A 19,619-nucleotide genomic window follows, 5' to 3' on the forward strand; every position below is an offset into this window, starting at 1 on the left:
ATAGCTTAAGAAATAAGAGCAGGAGTAGGTCATTTGGCCCCTTGGTTCTGCTCTGGCATTCAGTATGATCATGGGGATGATCAGTTGTGGCCTTAATTCCACTTTCCTGTCTGTCCCCCCATAACTCTTGACTCACTTGTCAATCAAAAATCTGACCAATTCAGCCTTGAATATATCCAATGACTGCTTGCAGGGGAAGAGAATTCCAAAGACTAGTGATCCTCTGAGAAAAGAAATTCCTCCTTATCTCTGTCTTAAATAGGAGATCCCTTATTTTGAATCTGTGCCCCCTAGCTCTAGATTCCCCCACGAGAGCAAACATCCTTTCAGCAGCTACCCTGACGAGCCCCTCAGAAGCTTATGGGTTGAATCTTTGGCTCGGCGAGTGGGGGCGGGGCCTGCTCGCCGAGGTGTAAATTGACGTCTTGGCGTGTCATTCAGACTTTCAGTTCGGCGGGCGTGCCGCTGACTGTGCTGCACACCCGCCGAACTGTCAAAAGCCTATTAAGGCTGTTTAACCCTCAATTAAAATAATTAACTGAGCTGCCCGTCCAACCTTAAGGCTGGTGGGTGGGTGAAGAGCCCAGGCGGCCTTCGCATTTATCATGAAACCTTGTCCACGGGCGGGATGAGGTTTCACGAATGATTTTAAATGTTGACAAAAATTTTTACTGAAATTAATGCACATGTCCCAGCTCATGTGACATTTTCACATGAGAGAGGACATGTCATTAAAATTTTATGAAAATTTTTGGACTTAAAACTAATCTCCCTGAGGCACCTCTGTACCTCAGGGAGATTTCTGTGCTCTTCTGCACGTAGGCGCAAAAAAGCGCACTCCTGACTCAAGCAACACCTCCCCCACCCCCCCCAACCCCATCCTGCCCGCACAGGGAGCGCTCAGCGCTTCCGGGTGCGCGTCACGCTGGGTGGGCCTTAATTGGCCTGCCCACGTAAAATGGTGGCCCGGACCCGATCGAGGGCACCGATCGGGCCTGCGCCCGCTCCCACTTTGCCCGACTGGCGGGCAGAAAATTCTGTGGAGCTGGAGTGATGTCACCGGGCTGTCCAAGCAGCCAATCACTTTAAAGAATGAAGTCACCAAGGATCCTTCCACAGCACCTTCCAAACCCACGACCACTACCATCTGGAAGGACGAGGGCAGCAGATAGATGGGAACAACACCACCTGGAAGTTCCCCTCCAAGTCACTCACCATCCTGACTTGGAAATATATCGCCGTTCCTTCACTGTCGCTGGGTCAAGATCTTGGCACTCCCTCCCTAACAGCACTGTGGGCGTACCTACACCACATGGACTGCAGCGGTTCAAGAAGGCAGCTCACCACCACCTTCTCAAGGGCAACTAGAGATGGGCAATAAATGCTGGCCCAGCCAGTGACACCCATGCCCCATGAATGCATAAATAAAAGGTCACACAAACAGGGAACAAAGAGTCAGAAAAAACACTTTGAAATGTTTTTTTCATCGAGCAAGTTAAAGATTGGGACATAAACCTGGGTTGTAGGTAGAAGCTAAATATTCTGAACAACTTTTTAAAAAATTGTAATTGAAAATATTTAAGCTTAAAAATCTATGAATTAATCAGTTCATAGCACACCACAGATATAAAATTACCTTTTCAGTGCCAGTTCTATTGTTCATCAATATGCTATTCTTACATTGCTATTAGAAACGTGATTAAACAAGGTGTAACTATTTAAGAGATTTCTGGTAGCAATATGGGGGGCAGAAAGTTGATATTCTCACTGATCTCAATGAATGCTGGCTCTGGGTGTTGGGTCTACAATGCAGCCTTGGATGGATTACTGAGTGACAGACCATAACTTCAGAATTTCCATACATATCAGCGCATGGCCAACATCCTGTGTGAGCTGTTGAGAAGGGATAATGATGAGGAAACACTGACAGTTCACCCTCAGTACCTCAGCTGAGAAATCTGGCCCACTATGTTTTTAGCTACACTTAACATTTTACAAGAGGCCATGGAATCATGACTTCTGAGGGGGTGGGGGGCAGAGACAGGTGAATGGCAAGTACAGGGGTGGGGAAGAATGAGGGGGAGGGAAATGGGAAGGGGTAGGTAGGGGGAAGAAGAGTTGGGGTGGGGGAAGAGGCAGTGGGAGGAAGAGATGGACAGAGGGAGAGGGGGACGGGAGAGATGGGGGAAGAGGGTGGGGGATGGCAGTTTGTTCGTTGGGGGAGTGGGGTTGATGGAAGTGGGGTGATAGGTGGGGTGGTTGGGATGCTGAGTAGGTGTGTGGGGTGGGTAAAGGAGGGTAATGGGTGTGGGGAAAGGTGATGATTGTTCCGCAAGTTTACTTTTAAACGCGTTTTGTATAAACAGGCCTTCCCGATACACCTTCCGCTGTAAAACACTTCTCACCTGGTTTAAAAATCCAGGCAGAATGGTGTGAATTTATGGGCAAGTACCCAGCATCAAGCCCAAGTCTCTGGTGGCAGCATCAATGTTGGGAGAATCCAGGGTAGGGTCTGGGCAGCTTATCTCTGCCCTCCAGGAGTTGAAACGTGTGCACGAGGCCCATGCTTTGGACCTCCTCTGGGTTCTGTTCCTCAGCAGCGGTGAACGCCTCAACATTCACCACTACTTCAATTGGAAGATCTAGGCTATTATCCGCTTGGACTACGAGCTGTTGCAGCACATTTAAAAAGTAAATTCTTTTCTCATCCAGTTTAAATGCTGTGAAGTTCAGCACTGATGCCCCTTTAGATGTCCCAGCACTATTTTAGAGCTTGCAACAATCCTTCAATTTTTCAGATGGAAGGAAAACGTCCCTCAGAGAGCTGATAACGCAACAATATTAATCTTTTGGGGAAAGCAGGCACTTGAGTTTGAACGCAAGAACACAAAGGAAAATACAAACTCCGCTATTTGAACTGTACTCATTGCAACAGGGCACGGGGGAGGTGGAGGGGGCGTGGGGCTGCAGTTTGCTGAAGTTGGCTAGACGGTTAGTATGTTGTTCAGATTAACGTCAACAGCATGGGGTTCGATCCCCATTCCAGGTGAGGTAGACCTGGGGTCTGCCTCCTTGCCCTACCCATAGTAAAAACCCTGGTATACATATAGCTGTGGTACAGCGAAGAATCACCAAGGATTTGGTCTCGGGCAGAGAACTCATGATGGTGATGATGATAACTGAACACATGGTAACAACCCATATGGTTTGCTAATGTTCTTTAGGGAGGGGAATCTGCCATCCTTACCTGGTCTGGCCTACATCTGACTCCAGACCCACAGCAATGTGGTTGACTCTTAACTGCTCCCTGAACTGGCTGTGCAAGAAACTCAGTTTAAGGACAGTTAGGGATGGGCAACAGATGTTGGACTCACCAGTGATGCCTACATCCCAGGAAAGAATAAAAAACAGAAAGTTGGGTAATGATATAAATGCCAGCTCCTGCTGCAGCACCAGCTGGTGTATGTGCATCAATAGGTGCTCTAAAGTCTAGCCCTATGCTCTGTCCATTTTGACAAAGGTGTATGTTTCGTTGTTCCAGGGTTGATATCCTTTGCAAGGACATTGGCATGTGTTGCATCCAGCATTCATTGTCATTATGGGATCTCTATCTATCTCAAGGCTGTACATAATCAGGAGAAAGCCTAAAAGGCTTGGGGGACATTGGGAAAGATGAGAAAACCAGCAGTGTGTGCTTTTGAGTGCTAGCAGATCCAAAGCTGACAACCCATCTCTAATTATGGGATTGTGCATGTACCTTATTCCAAAGTTCCTGCTGAAGGTTCACCCTTGACCACTAATAATATGGTGGCAACTTATCAGGTTTCATTATCCTCGTTGAGAAGATGGACTGGAGACATTTTCCTAGGCCTTCATTCTGCTTTATGGCTTATAAATGATGCATAAGAGGGCTGTAGATATGCATTTATTTGATATTTCTGTTGTGCAATTATGGGGAAAATTAAGGTACAGAGTAAACCTTCATCTTTTCCTCCCCTGACACAAGGCAGAGGAGAACACCCTAGACTGTCATGGTTTTTCATTTCCAACATCAGGTGTTTTGTGGCCTCGTCCCGGTGAGTCTGCTCACTCATGGGACAGTTTCGAGCTTTGACCACGTCTCCGTTAGGAAGTGTGGGGGAGGGGACTCCACAAGCTTATTTCATGTAAGGCCTTTATAATTAGCCTAGAAAGCAATATTTCATCCCATCAGTCTGAGGTTTATTTGAATCCAGGTTCCAGAGGACGTTCTTGTTGACCAGCTGCAGCAACCAGGGATTGACCTCTTAGTCCTGAACAATTGCCTTCTCTTCATCCCAGTGCAAACAGAAATCAGGTAGCAAACATTTTCTTATCAACAAGCAACAAGACCTGAATTAACCAATTAAAACAAACACTGCAGCCCCGGCTGTAACAATAATGATTGAACTAAGTGAATTTTCTGCACTGCTCTGAGGTAACTGGCCTGTTCTAAAATGTTACAAGTGCTACATTACTTATATGTCAAGTTCTTATGCCATTTCCAGATTAGACTTAAAAACATATCTTGTTTGTACCCGGGATAGAAACAGAAAAGGTATTTGGACCTATAGAATATGAGAATCTGGGTATTTTGTCTTTGTCACTCAAGTGCATGCAGTCCTTTAAAATCAACCTTTCATATGTTTCTGTTTATTTTAAGCTGTGGAAACCAGCACGTCTTTGTGTTTTGATTTAGCACATCTTCATCAGTCAGCCAAAAATGCAATACTGTAGATTCTGGAAATCTGAAATAAAAACAGAAATACTCAGCAGATCAGGTAGTAATTGTGGAAAGGGAAACAGAGTTAAAGTTTCAGAATGGTAACCTTTCATTAGAACACCTGAAACGTTCTCTCTCCACAGATGCTGCCGGACTCTGAGTATTTCCAGCATTTTCTGTTTGTACTTCATCAGTCAGAAAACTGCACTAAGGGTATCCCTTCCATCCAGCCTATGCAGATGACACCAGTCAGCGAGATATGTAGATACAAATAGAATGGAGCTTCTTGAGCCAGAACACTGGGATTTGAGGGCCAGAAATGCCTCTTTGGGTGGTAACTTGGAGGCTGTTGCTTCAGACAGTATGATTCTTGGCATATCTCTCCAACTAATACAAATTATAAGGGCACACGACTTGGTGTTTGCTTCAGAGGTGTTCAGTAGTATTGGCAAATCATGTTTTGCTGACCTAGAGGTCTCATCTTGCACTGCTGCCTTTCGTTGTGTCACTGTTTAAAGTTGGGACACATTGATTTAAGGTAGGACCATGCAGAAGTATGATGCTTAGGCACTATTCAGTTGGACTCATTGTTTATATGGAAAGAAGTTGCATTTCCATAGCATCTTTCATGAACTTAGGCCACCCCAAGTACTTTATAGCCAATGCAGTACATGTGAAGTGTAGCCATTGTTGTAATGTAGGAAACGTGCTTGGCAGTCAATTTCTTTACAGCAAACTCCCATAAACAGTAATGAGATAATGACCAGATAATCTGTTTTTAAATGGTGAATGTTGAGGGATAAATAGTGGCCATGACACTGGAGAGCTCCCTTACTCTTCTTTAAAGTAATGCAAAAGGATCTTTCTTACTAACTTGAGAGGCCAAGTGAGGCCTTGATTTAACGTCAGATCCAAAAGAACAGCGCCTCTGACAGTGCTGCCCTCTCTCAGTACTGCATTGGAATGTCAGCTTGTTGTGCTAAAACCTCTGGAGGAGGACTTCAGCACCAAAACTTGTCTAGGTTCTTAAACAATAAGCATACACATATTTAAAAACATTTTGTGCCAAATGCCAAACTTTCCCAGTGTTAGTAATCTACCCTAAATAAAGTATCCATGAAGTTTTGTTGTGTCAACTAAATGATTTATTGCTTTAGAAAGGTGAACTCCAGCTATGGGAACTTTGCTAGCAGTATGCGGATGAATAAAATTATGGTAGCCCCTAGCAATGCAAAAAGTGAAACAACTATACAACTAATTAAACCTACAGTCACTAGCAATTCTTCCACATCAACAGTGCCCTGCATGTTATACTTGTGGGCGTATAAACACCTGCAACCCAACACTAGAACAGAGATGACAAGTGTTAAATGAGTTGCCATTAGTATGAAGACATCACGTTCTAGGTGGTTTTGTAGGTGCTGTTGTACTGGGTCCTCTGCTGGATGATCTTTGTGGATCTCTGTAAAACAAAACAAAAAAAAAAAGAGTAGGTAATATTTTCAAATGACCAGCCAACGAAGCCCCTATTAAAAAAAAAATTGAAGGATCTTCACAGGATGCTAGGGTCCCTCAAGTCAGAGTTGGTTCTACTGGAAAATCATGAAAATAAATGAAACAAATATAGTGCCACTCTGGACAAACTGAAGAAACGGTCATCAGAAAAGACACAACAATGTTCAATGTTCCAGCGGGAAGCCAAAAGATACAAGAAGGAGACAGAAGAGCTGAAGAATCAGCTGATTGAAACAACGGAGGCATTAGAAGGAAATGTCATGGAACTTTCCAAGATGCGAGTGGGTAACAAAACCATGAGCAGCACAACCACTGAACTGAACCAAGTTAAGATTTCACCAGAGAGAAATATGGCTGACTGTGAAATCAAAATGAAGGACGAGATAAAACTCTGCGGCAAACAGAAGAAGAAAAGGCAGAAATCAAACCTGAAAGGCCAATAGGATATGTCTCCAGAACCCTCTCTGCAGCCAAAAAGGGTTACTCACAACTTGAAAAGGAATGTTGATCCATAATATTTGAAGCCAACAAATTCTATCAGTACCTGCATGGGTGACATTTCACCAGTGTCAGATCAAAAGCCACTAATGGGTTTACTTAGTGAAGATAAAGCAATCCCACCGATAGACTCAGCCAGAATTCAATTGTGGGCTTTGATTTTGGCAGCATGAGTACACCTTTATGCACTGTTCTGATATGCATACTGCAAATGCAGACACACACAGTCATCTTCTGTTACTAGATAGCATTGTACATGTTCCAGTGCCTCAAGAAGCTGTACTTGTGCTGAACTTCTTAGACTCTTTGCTGGTCTGTGTGATGCAAATAAGAAATTGGACAAACTGGGAACCAATTTTGTCAAAAGTCCGAGGTCAGGTATTGTAAGGATGGTCGAATTCACCAGTGTCTGAAGCAGTTAGACCATTCCGTGCCCGTAAAACAGAGTTAAGTTGTCAAGATTGAATCTTGTTGTGTGGATCAAGAGTCATTATCTCTTAACAAGGAAGAAAACCACTCTTGACAGAGCTTCACAATGCGCATCCAGGCATTTGGAAGATGAAGATGCTTGCTTGAAGCTATGTCTGATGGCCAGGCATAGTGACATTGAAAGCATGGTCAAGCACTATTTCAGCTCCACTGCATCCATGGGAGTGGCCTAGTCCACCCTGGTTAACTACATATTGATTATGTAGGACCATCCTTAGGTACCATGCTTTTAGTGATCATCGATGCACATTCTAAGTGGGTGGATGTGTATGAAGTGAGATTACCGACATTATTTGCAACTATTGAAAAGCTGAGTCAATGTTTTAGTATACTACCGGTAGTTATTTTTTGCATAATGGCACTGTGTTCAGTGGTGCAAAATTTCAGCGATTCATGAGCTTGATTCGAATTAAGCATATTAAAATAACAGCATATCATCCCTCATCAAATGGGTTTGCAGAAAAAGCAGTGCAAACTTTCAAATCAGGAATGAAGAAGTTATTTGAAGGTACGTTAGAAACTCGAATTTCACATTTTCTTCTCAATTATCGTACGACTCCTCACGCAACTACGGGTTCAACACCGTCTGAATTATTGATGAAACGTTGCTTTCATACAAGGTTGAGTCTGTTGTTTCTAAACTTAGAGGGTAAGGTAGAGAAGAATCAGAGTAGACAGAAATTGAATCACGATATTCTTCGCAAAGCTCAAAGATTTACTGTGGGAGATTCAGGTTTCATGTGGAATTTTGGAAATGGACCTAGTTGGGTTCCTGGTATAATTGTCTCTGAAACTGGACCCTTGTCATTCCAAGAGGAAGTGGAAGACCGGATTGTTCAAAAACTTGTGGATCATCTAAGGAGTAGAGAAACATTCCAACAACCAACCATTCTGCCTGTAATTGATGTTGAAACGTTAATTCTGAGGTGACAGATTGACCTAGAATAGACATACCTGATGTCTCTGTTGAATTACCTAATCCTGAACTGCCATTATCTAAGGATGTCCCTGATGTTACAGTTCTTGATCAGGTCAATCCGCTGGGAGCATCTCAAGTAATAGAGTTACGTTGCTGTAGCCGGATTTGAAAACCACCTCAGAGAATTAATTTATAATCGCATGGCCTGTGTATATATGCATATATTGCAGATTAAGATATTCTTGTAAATAAGAAATGTTAAAAAAAAAGAAAGGGGGAGGAATGTAGTAATTGTAGGTAAAACATTTACTTCTGCTTTAGGGATCACGTGATTGTACTGACGAATGAGCCCTAAGCACGGGTAATCTTGGGGGTGGAGCTTTCTAGTCGTAGACCTGGTTCAAAGTATGTAGCTTCTGAACCCGCTCTGAAGTAAAGTTATCCGTTTCAAATAAGAAACATCGAGTTCATTACAAAATCCAAGTTGGTTGTCTGCAGCTGAAGGACGGCTTCTATTTACCTGGGCCCTTAGAGCGAATTACTTCAGGTACAAAGAATTACTGAACCGCAAAGAATTATAGAGCAACTGTTGTAAGGTGGACAAGCAAGTACAGCAGATGTTTTGCAGACAACAACATTCCACAAAAGGCAATCACATTCATGACCAGCCATTTTCAATGGAGCTGATTGAGGGAGGAGGTTAATTGAGAGAATACCCTTTGCTGCCTTGGTTCAAGTGAACATTAAAAATCCTGTGACTGAACAATTATGCTGTCCATCAGAAAAGTTTTCTGCTGCATTAAGGTAAATGCTGATTTCTGATTGAACATACAAAAAAGAACTTGCCACTTACAGACTTCTGATTGGAATTTATATACAAGAATAGTATCGGGTCTGCTAGCACCACACTTTTTCACATTTTTACTGCTATCAAACAGATAAGACATGAAATAAATGGACTACACAAAATCTACAGCAATGAAACAGACCATTTTGCCCAATTAGTCAATGTCAGTTTCTAATAATCTCTTGCCATTTCACTGCTTCATCCCTTTATTCCCCTCTTCCTCATGAAGCCTTCATTCAAACGCATCAACTTGGCCTTCTTCAACCACTCCATGTGGCCATAAGTTCCAAATTTTCATGGTCACTGGATAAGAAACTCCCCTTAAAATGTTTATTTCTTCTGTTTGTGACTATCCATTATTTATGTCTCTTTGTTCTGGGCTCCAAATGTACCTTACTGAACCCCTTCATAAATTTTAAAGACCTGGATCAATTGTCCTCTTGGCCTTTTTTCGAGAGAAAAGCACCCCAGCCTGTTCAATATTTCTCGACAGTTGCATCCTTTCAATTCTGGAAACATCCTGCACTTTGCTAGTGCTTAAATTTTTCCTACGTTTTCTCTAGTGCTTTAATATCCTTCTTGTAGTATGGAGACCAGAACCATCCACAGTACTCGTGAGGCCTAATCAAGATCCGATTCAAATTTTACTTTATCTTCAAGGTTTCTTTATTCTATTCATTTAGCGATGAACCATTAGGCAAGGGAATTAGTGATCACAAACCCAAGTCCTGTTTGAGGTCTTACGAGATGTTAACCAACAGATTTTGCAATTGTGCTCATGTTCAAACTGAACGAATGATTTTTTTCTCCACAACCCTGTTGAGTTTGTTTCAAAGTTAATATTTACCTGAAGGAATCCCATAACCAGCCCTTCAGGTGAAATGGTATCTATTGTTAAATTCTATGCTCAGCCTCCTTTTTACTTCATTCTCTGGCTTGGGTTCTGAGCACATTAGGGGCATAACAGTCACCCAAGCTTCAGAGTACCATCGGCAACATACATTTATCATGAGCTAATCTCCTGTATGTTGTCACCTGTTGCATCCACTTGTGAGAATAAGATAAACAACTTTACCCTGTGTATTTATCCCAAATATATCCATGTTTACTCAAATACAAAGCATGCAACTTAGGAGGAACAGGCCATTTAGCCCCTCAAGCCTGCTCTGCCATTTGACAAGAACATGACTGATCTGACTGTGGCCTCTACTTTCCTGTCTACCCCCGATACCCTTTGATTCCCTTATCAATCGAAAATCTATCTAACGCAGCCATAAAAATATCCAATGCCCCTGCCTCCACTGCTCTCTGGGGAAGAAATCTGCTATCATGATCCGCCGTTGACAGTTGCAGCCTCCAAGTCAGGATATGGATTTATGTATAAAGTTACCTTTCTCTGTTGGTGTGTCAGATTCATTTGTTGCAGAAGTATTTTTATCTTCCCCCAGGCTGATGACTTGGCTGATCTAAAATACAAAAATATTTGTAATTAATGTGCGTCATCAATTCTAAAAAGAGGTGATTGGGGGGGGGGGGGTAGGCTTCAGGAACTCGTGCTTGAGATGCAAAACCTCATACAGTGAGAGCGCAGACTAAGAATTGATGCTGGTGATGAGTGGGTTGTCAGTCTTGCACACGTTGATTCTGCTGGACAGAAGATTGTGTTGGGCACAACGATCTGAATGGCCATGTGTGGTTCCACTGTGCAGAGCGCTGTGCAGTAAAATCTACTCTGCATCTGTCAGTTCTCAGAAATACCAACTTCAAAACTTTCTGTTACCATTCCACTCAAAAATTCTGCAGTCTTCATTTTAGTAGGCAGCACACTGCATTGTACTCCAATGTGCCATGTTAGAGAAAAGTAGGAAACTGGTGGGTGAAGGTATTCTAAATTCTATAGGTTTGGCTTCCAGGGACCAAGGTGCTAAACAATAGCATGGGCTATAAAGGAAGAAAATGCCAAGAAGCAAGTCTTTGGCATCCATGCCGTACATTCACCTGTGAATTTCTTGGGACACAAATAGTTATGTATTCAGTTAGAGACATTTATGGTAGCCTCAAGTGGACAAAATGCACATTGTAATTTATAAAACACTACAGCCCCGCATAAGGTAAACTAAATTTTCACCCTCCCACTTCAAAGTTTGAGGTTTTGCCCTCTTGTACAATCTGCAACTGTATTAAATACATTGGCATTATATTCACAGGCCTGGTCCAAGATCCACAGGATGAAATACTTTTGAAGTCCATTTACTATTGTAGGAAAATACAACAACCAATTTGCACACAGCAAGGCCTCACAAACAGCAATGAGATAATGACTGGATAATTGGTTGAGGGATAAATATTGGCAATACAGTGGGGGTGTCTACCTTCAATTCTTCTTCAAACAGTGACATGCAATCTTTTGCATTAATCTGAGATTTTAAGCAGAGCTTTATGTTAGTATCTCATCCAACTGTGCAGCACCTGCTCACCACTGCACTGAAATGCCACCCAATACTGGCTGTTGTGCATTCTATATTATAACAGTGACTACACTTCAAAAATATTTAATTGGCTTCAAATACTTTGGGACACATGGAGTTTATGAAATGACCTCTACAAATGCAAGCCTCTTTCTTTATTACGTTTTCAAGTCACTGTAGGAGTACATGAACCCACCACCTCAGAGGTAAGAACATTACCACTGAGCCAAGACTGACAGCTGCTGAAAGAACTATCTAAAGATAATGAGGGAGACAGAATAGCAACTTAAATGGCCCTTTAGATGTTACATTCAATGCATATAATGAGCCTGTTCAGAGAAACAGGAGTAGGTTATTTAGCTCTTCAAACCAATTCTACTTGTAAAGCAATTCATTATTAGCTCACCCAGGAATGAAAAGTAGAATAGGGCTGACTACTAGCGGTAGGTAAATTTAACTTGCTGTAATTCGATAACGTAAGAGTTTTCAGAGGCCAATAATAGCTCCCTTGTTGCTGCACTCATCCACAGCCATTAGCATAGATTTTGTATTTTTACCTGGGATGTGCTGATAAGAGATTGTATCCAAGACCATCCTTATCTGTCTCAATTCTACACTAAGGTGTATAATTGCCAATTGAGCCATTGTGTAAGTTACTTCCAACAGTGGTGTTAATTCTGTAAAGTACTTCAGTTTTAGAATGCTGCTGGAGTTAATCAGGACCACTCAGCTGATCTTCCTCTAGAGCTCACCGTCAGCCTGGAACCATCCTCTTACTTGTAAACCCAACAGCATGATTGTAGTTTTAGTGCATGAAACCTCATTGGAAGTAGAAGTGGTTTCACATTCTCTTGGTGTAGAAACTGGTTTATAAACTGAAAAAAATCATGAATGTACACGAGGTCAGTACTGATCTCTGTTAGAGCATTACAATCACTTTGTGAAAATTTGGGAATAGCTACAATGATTAAATCATTGGAAGATGATATAAACCCTGAGATTAAAAGGTATTGGAACCGCTTAAGCAACAGAGCCCCAAAGGCTCTGTGCAGTGCTTATTGAGACCAATACAATCTATTTCCCTCATCTTGGAAGCGAATTGAAAGAATATTCAACAGAGGGCACTTTAGCTTCATCTGTTGTACAATGACACAGTCTGTTTGTGTCCAGAGTGGGTTGTGAAATCTGCTGTTTGGTCTCAATGTATATATGATAAAAGCAATACTCCCAAATAAGGATTTATTCACCTCCAAGAGGATTGATGATCTTTGTTCCTCTCAATATACAGGGCTGAATCATACATGGCGCTATGGTCACTGCCATCATCCTGCCCCACCCCGCAACACCCCCCCCACACCCCCCCCCCCCCCCCCCCCCCCCTCCCCACCACCACCACCCCGGGGAAGAACAGTTGCCTCACAGTCAATCAACAGTTAATCAGTGATTAATAGGCTGGAGGTGGGATTTCCAACTCTCAAGGTCAGGAAGTCCAGCCTCAGAGGCCAGCAATTCTCTCCAGTACTTCTGGCGCCAGCGGGAGCAGTGGCCACAGCTGGTATTGCACACGGGCAATGAGGAGGCAAGTTGCAATGGATTGGAACTTTGGAAGTATTTGGAGGTCTGTGAGGGTAGTGGGGGCTGGGGTTTTAGAGGAAGGGGAACTTGGGGCGGGGGCGGGGGAGTTACAGCTTGGGTGGGGGGTGGGGATGGGTGGCTCCGATGGGCCCAGGGTGCCAGTTGTGGAGGGATGCCCCCCCCCCACCCCAGCCAAGCACCAGTCCATGAAGGCTGGGGTGGGGGGGTGCGGTGGGTGGGAGGTGGGGCTGCTTGGCATGGGCTTCTCCTGCCGTCAGTTTAATCCCAGCAATGGCAGGGCGAGTCCTCTAGGTGGGTATCAATTACCCATTTAAGTACCTCAGTTGGTCTACTGGTGGGTGGACCATCCAACACTACCCTACTATTGGGGTCAGGGGCAGGTGGGTAGGCAGCAGGCAGACCACCCTCTGGATTATGAGCTCCCTGCCTTCAAACCTGCCAATGGGGAAATGTCAAATCCAGTCCACAATATCAGATTGCTCCTTTAAAATGCTAAATGGTATCTTCCTTTGTGAGACACTTTGTTCAATTCGGCTACCTGCCAGCGATGTGTTCAGTATATACATTATAAACGACTGGTTTGTTATGGTTATAGAATGCAATTTCCATTTGCTGCTAGGTTTTAAAATGACTGGTTGTTGTGACTGGAAGTTGCACATGGTGAGTTCTGAGCGCACATTAAAAAAAAAACTCTCCATTGCAAGATTGATGAGTAACATTGTTAAAAGATGTTTGAGTTTCTATGTCAATTAAATTGTTTTCTTGAAAGGAATTGACAGATAAAAGTCAGTAACTTTCTGCAGTTACTTCATTTTCCCTGGATTTATGAAAAATAACCAGGCTAAGGTTCATTATAAGCATTCTTAAGTATTCCAACCTCTCTTCCACAGGGGCAACCAATGCTAGATTAATTGTTAAAACTGAGATTTATAAGTTTTGCTATCCAAAGGCATTAAGGGATATGGGGGAAGTGTGGGTATATGGAGTTAGGTCACAGGGGAGACAGAATCTTCTCATGTTTCCTCTCTGTGCTGATGTCACAAGAAAAAGCAGGATGATGTCATCCAGCAGGACCCTCACCAGTTCTCCCTCCTTTGCCTCTCCTGAAGGGGAAGTTACCTGCATGATGCACGAGTACTCACCAATTGCCCAGCCAAACGTTTGTATGCTGGGAGAATTGGAGATTTCAAGACTCAAGATTCTGAGGCAAGGGGGGCTGTTCATCTCAACCTTCATCATAATGCTTGTGCAAATGGTGCAAATGTACTATGAGGTTCATGTAATACAGCCAAACAACAAAGGGAACAAATTCCAGAAACTAGCATGCCCTCCACCCATGCAACCCAAACTTCTCCGGCCTCACCCTAAACTGGCTGTTCCAAAGGCTACCCTCTTGCTTTTCAGTCCAATCCTCTCATTCCCTTTACAAACCACACTTCCGCAGTTGTCAGTTCTGATAGCAGGGCACCCTCCTCCAGACCTCCCCCAGCCTCCACAATTCCCCTCTTTGGTTTCTTACTTTCCTTGTATGAGTGACACTCCTGGTCTAACTTTCAGCTGCTCTCGAGCCCCAAATTTCATCACCCAATAACTTCCACTGTCACTTGGTTCCTTCCTCTTTTGTTAAAAAATTGATTGGCTTAATAAAAAAGATTCAAAATTTCATCACAACTATGCTGTTAAAGTATAAGCGCACCATTTAAAAATAAGAGATAGCAGTTTGTGAAATACACATAAATACACAAAATGCAATACCTCACGAGTAAACATTTTTCACAAAAGAATAATTCTTTTGTGAACAAAATGAAGCGGAGGATTGTAAGCCAAATAGCAAAGGAAAATACTTTAAAAATTTGATGTGAAAAACAATTAAAATTGTTTTCAAAATTAACAACTAAAATAATTAGGGGATAAAATAATTGATGATCATCAATATTGTTTTTAATAGTTTAAAATTAGATTTCTTTTTGCCTGTGAGCATTGCTGCACGAGATCAACTAGATATTATTTATTAATTTCTGTTCATAAGTGTAATGTTTTAGGAAGCACAACGATTGAGGAACAATTATCTTCCTCCCAGTGGCTGTCTGATTATTTATTGTAAAGGAGCATTGCAATTTAACAGTTATAAATGCAGAAAAAAATCCAGGTCAATTTCCTTTAAATTGCATAAGCATTGTATTTGATTTCAAAAATATATATTCAATCAAGAAATCCCAGTTAAGTTTCATGTGTCATTTACACTGAATGCTGAAAATCTATTAACTGGCCCATGAAAAAATAAATGCAGTTGATGGTAATTGTTTTAAATGTAATTGTTCAATGTTATTATCACCTGGAAACCCTGAGATAAATGCACTTAATATTTGTTTCATTTCAATGAAACATTATGCATAAAAAGAGATTTTGCTGAGATTTAAAGGTGTGATGAGCCTAAAGCACAAAACTGTTATGAGAAATGCAGGGATGTCACACAACTACAATAGAAGATGTCCTTTGCAGGTTGGAAATGATGCATGTTGTTGTAGCAGAGGGAGCTTTACTCTGCATCTAAGAATACGATGCCTGATCTGGGAATGCTTGACGTTGCCAATGGATATCAGATATGGAAGTGTTCGATTTTTCAGAATACAAAGAGCCTGGTCAGAAAAAAAATCCCCAAAATTTTCAAAAGATGACATTAAATTGGGAGACAACATCCAGACCTGTGAAAAATATATCACCAAAAATGTTTTTTTTAAAATATAGCATCTATGTAACTAAGCCTTAAATTGCAGCTTGCAAATAGATGGGTAAACCAGAAGATGCTGTCTATGTAGATCTAAAATAGTCTGAAGATTTTGACTAACTGCTTGGCATGTTTGATCTGCTATGACAGGTACATTAGCACCCAGATGGAGTTGTGAATCTCTCTCTCTCTCTCCAGCTCAATTAATATGGTAATGAAAAAAGTTGAAAGAACAGTCAAGATAAAACCTCAGACTGGCACTTACCAGCGACTGACTTCTTTGCCTGTGATGTCATTTATCACATGATCTCTTATCCTGTGTTTTGTTTCTGTATGGTATTGAACATTTTGTTGCTGGTTTACTACTCAAAGTGAGGGGGATGCCAGGATGGAACACTTTTCCATTTTTTGGATACCCTGTGTCAGTAACTGCCTCCCATTAGCTTCTCTGTGAACCTATCAACCCAAACCTATTTGCTGTCACCTGCTTTTTGTGCCCATTCCTCAGTTGGATTTAAAAAAAAAACTAATCTCCAGTTTAATGTAGGGCTTCATAACTTTGAATCAGTGTCCCCCTAATAGTGATGAGTAAAATAATTCATTTCAATCTAGGCAATTCAGCTAAGACCTGGACCATTGTTCTTCCCTCAATTATTATTCTTTTCACACCAAGTTTGATTTTGAGCCTCTCAACAGAAGATAGAGCTAAAACTCATTACCTCTGTTAGCGTGTCTGCTTCTCGTATCCCAACTCATTCTCATCCATCATCACTGGGCTTCTGACTTGCTCTCCATCTGGCAATACCTTGCTTTTAAAATACTCATTCTTTCAAATCCATCCATGGCCTCAGCTCTCCCTACATCTGCAACCTCCTCCAGCCCCGCAACCTCAGAGATCTCTACACCCCTTCAATTCTCTTCTCATACACATCCCCAATTTTAAATCATTCCCCCTGCCTAAGCCCTAGCCTCTGGAATTCTCTCTCTAAACCACTTTGCCTCCCCACCTCTCTCTCCTCCTTTAAGCTGGTTCTTCAAACCTACCTCTGTGACCAAGATTTTGGGTCACCTGTTGCAATATCTCTTCATTTGGCTTCAGTGTCAAAAGTTGTCCAATTGTGGGGCCTGTGAAGAGTCTTGGATTTTTAAAAACGTTTGTTCTTGCGATGTGTACTTTGCTGGCAAGGCCAGCATTTATCGCCCATCCCTATTTGCCTTTTAACATGAGGTGATGAGCAGCCTACAGCTAACTGGCTTGGTAGGCAGTTGAGAATCAACCTATATTGCTATGGGCCTGGAGTCACGTGTAAGTCAGACCATGTATAAGGACAGCAGACTTCCTCGCCTGAAGGACATTAGTGAACTAGCTGGGGTTTTACAACAATCTGGTAGTTTCATGATCACCATTAATGATCTTAGTCTGGATTTATTAATTAATTACGTTTAAATTCCCCCTGGCGGTCATGGGATTTGAACTCATATCTTCAGAACTTTAGTCCAGACCACTAGATTACTAGTGCAGTAATATTTCCACAATGCTACTGTCCCTGATGATTTACTACACTCAAAGGCACAATAAGAAGGCAAGTTGTTATTCCTCTAAAGATTTCTCTAGAAACTTATATCCTTTCGAAGGTAGGGTGCTCAAAATGGCACACACTGTTCCAAACTATAATCTCCTCACTGATATACAATGTTAGATTAACTTAATCTGATATGTATTCAGAGGCCCCTTGGGCTACTTTCTAATAGTTAATTGGTAATTTACTTATTAGTTAAAATACTGATTAACAGGGAAGCCTCTAGTATTTTCCAACTTTGTTGATGGTCAGCCATTCACCTTGTACCACATTTCCCACTCGCCTGGTACATTTATAACTTATTTATAATTGTCCTATCCTAAGATTGTTTCTTGGAGCTTTGTGAGTTCGCAGAATTGAAGGAAAACGTTTTTGCTTTCTTTGTAGGGTGTACCGGAGGAAGGGTAAAACCTCAGCTGGTGTGAGGGTTGAAGCAACAGGGACACGAAAGCCACCTTACGTTCCTGGCGGGAATCTGATGAAAGAAATAAGGAATCTGGATTTTAGACGATGGCAGGTTTCGGCTAGGCAGGGGATGTCTCTGTGGTGCCCAGATTCACGTGTGGAAATCAAATATTTGGCCAATGCCTGTATCATTTTTTTTCCAATTGGCATCATTTGCTCTGTTGGGATTGACAGCAGGCACCTTGATTACTGGCACAGTAAATGCCAGTTTGTGCCACCTTTCACCTCTATGTCATCTCTTTACAACTAAACGTACATTTTGCCCCCATGTATTTCCAAAATACATATTCCTGAAATAACTGAGGCTGGCTTTATTTCCCGCTGGTTACATCATTTTTAAAAAATGTTTTCCCTTTCCCTGTCTTGAATGTTCCAGCTTACACTGCGATAGAGTTCCACATGCAGCCCTCTGGTGTTACAACTGGTCCCCAGGTGAGGTTAACATCCCGGATGGGACCCCAATTTTATGATGCTCCCAGGTGAGGAGGAATAAGCTGGTGGGGTACCCTCCAGCAGATCCCTGTGAATTTCTTGCAATTTCCTGAGCAGGCTGGCCAGATCCTTCGACTGCTCCAGGGTCAGGATTGTTGATTGAGCATTTGAGGTTCCAGGGTCTGCCAAACTATCTGCCAGGGGTCCACCTGGGAATGCTTCCTGTTCCTCCTGGCTATCCTCTGAGGTGTCCACCCCACCCCGGTAGACATTCACCGGTTGACTGGGCTCTGGGTTCAATTTGGTTCCAACTACACTTGCACTCCCCGCATGGTAGTCCCAAGGGTAGTGGATTTCCCTGACCTGTTACCTTGGGGAGGGGTTGGTTGGTCCCCCAACCTGTCCCATATTGTTTGGAACACTGCTGCCTTCAAGTAGCTGTCCAGATCCTGCTGCACTGCCCTGCAGCTCATCAACTAGGTGAGGCGTCCCCCTCGCCATCTGCACATCTACTTGGGACCCTCCCCATTCCCCCTCTATAGCTGGAAAAAGTGTTGTGGGCTAGCCAAACCCCACGGCTCATCACGCAGGGGTACCAGCTTCTTGTTTTCTTTTTAAAACATTCTGCCTGGTTTGGGGATCTTTTTGCATCCCTGTTCTGTGCTCTATCTTTGGGGATATCTTCGTTCACGGAGGTTGGGCTAGGCTAGGCTGCTGTGCCCTGTGGTTCTTCAGCTAAGTGGGGAATCACCCCCACTCAATTGGACATTTCCCTGTTCCCATTTAAATTCCCATTGATGTATCCATCAAACAGAACCCTAGTGCATTAGCACCCTCTGTTGGCTTGGGAATTTACATTCCCCTAACCTGCTCAGCGTCTTCAGGAACATTACTGCATCCAAGTGGACATTTGGCTCCTGCCATACTCCCTTGTGGCTCCTCAACTGGGTGAGGCATCTCTCTCACTATTTGCCTTCCTGTTTGGGAACTCCCCTTGCACCCATTTAAATCTGCCATGAAGCCTTTTGCCAAACAGATCATTAGCCTATTCCCATCCTCCTTTTTAACCTTTACAGGTCCCTCATGGACCTCTTCCATTACTGCCGGTCTATCTTTGGTATTTTATCTTACTCAGGTTCTATCTTGTTTCTTTATACTTCTGCAGGCCTGTCTGGCCCTTATAACTTCCAGTGGCTCTGCAGCCGGTTGTGGCATCTCTCTCACTGTCTCCTGACTTGTCTTGGAACTCCCTTGGTCCCTGTTTAATTCTGCAAAAAATGTACCTACTAACGCAATTCCAGGTGATCCTCTTTGCCTGTTTGAAATTCCACTGATGTTTTC

General features: G+C 42.7%; 1 protein-coding gene across 1 annotated transcript in view; it reads right to left on the reverse strand.

Annotated features, from left to right (window-relative positions):
- Nucleotides 1-5,898: 5,898 nt before the first annotated feature.
- The window catches only part of LOC121291676, a 51,138-nt gene continuing 37,417 nt past the window's right edge, over nucleotides 5,899-19,619 (reverse strand). The window contains exons 4-5 of the mRNA XM_041213171.1: nucleotides 10,400-10,475; nucleotides 5,899-6,203 (exon numbers count right to left, since the gene is read on the reverse strand). Coding sequence (XP_041069105.1) covers nucleotides 5,914-6,203; nucleotides 10,400-10,475 — 366 coding nt within the window. The 3' untranslated portion in view covers nucleotides 5,899-5,913. The remainder of the gene's footprint in view (nucleotides 6,204-10,399; nucleotides 10,476-19,619) is intronic.

The sequence above is a fragment of the Carcharodon carcharias genome, chromosome 19 (assembly GCF_017639515.1).
Source record: "Carcharodon carcharias isolate sCarCar2 chromosome 19, sCarCar2.pri, whole genome shotgun sequence".
In the NCBI taxonomy this organism is placed as follows: Eukaryota; Metazoa; Chordata; class Chondrichthyes; order Lamniformes; family Lamnidae; genus Carcharodon; species Carcharodon carcharias.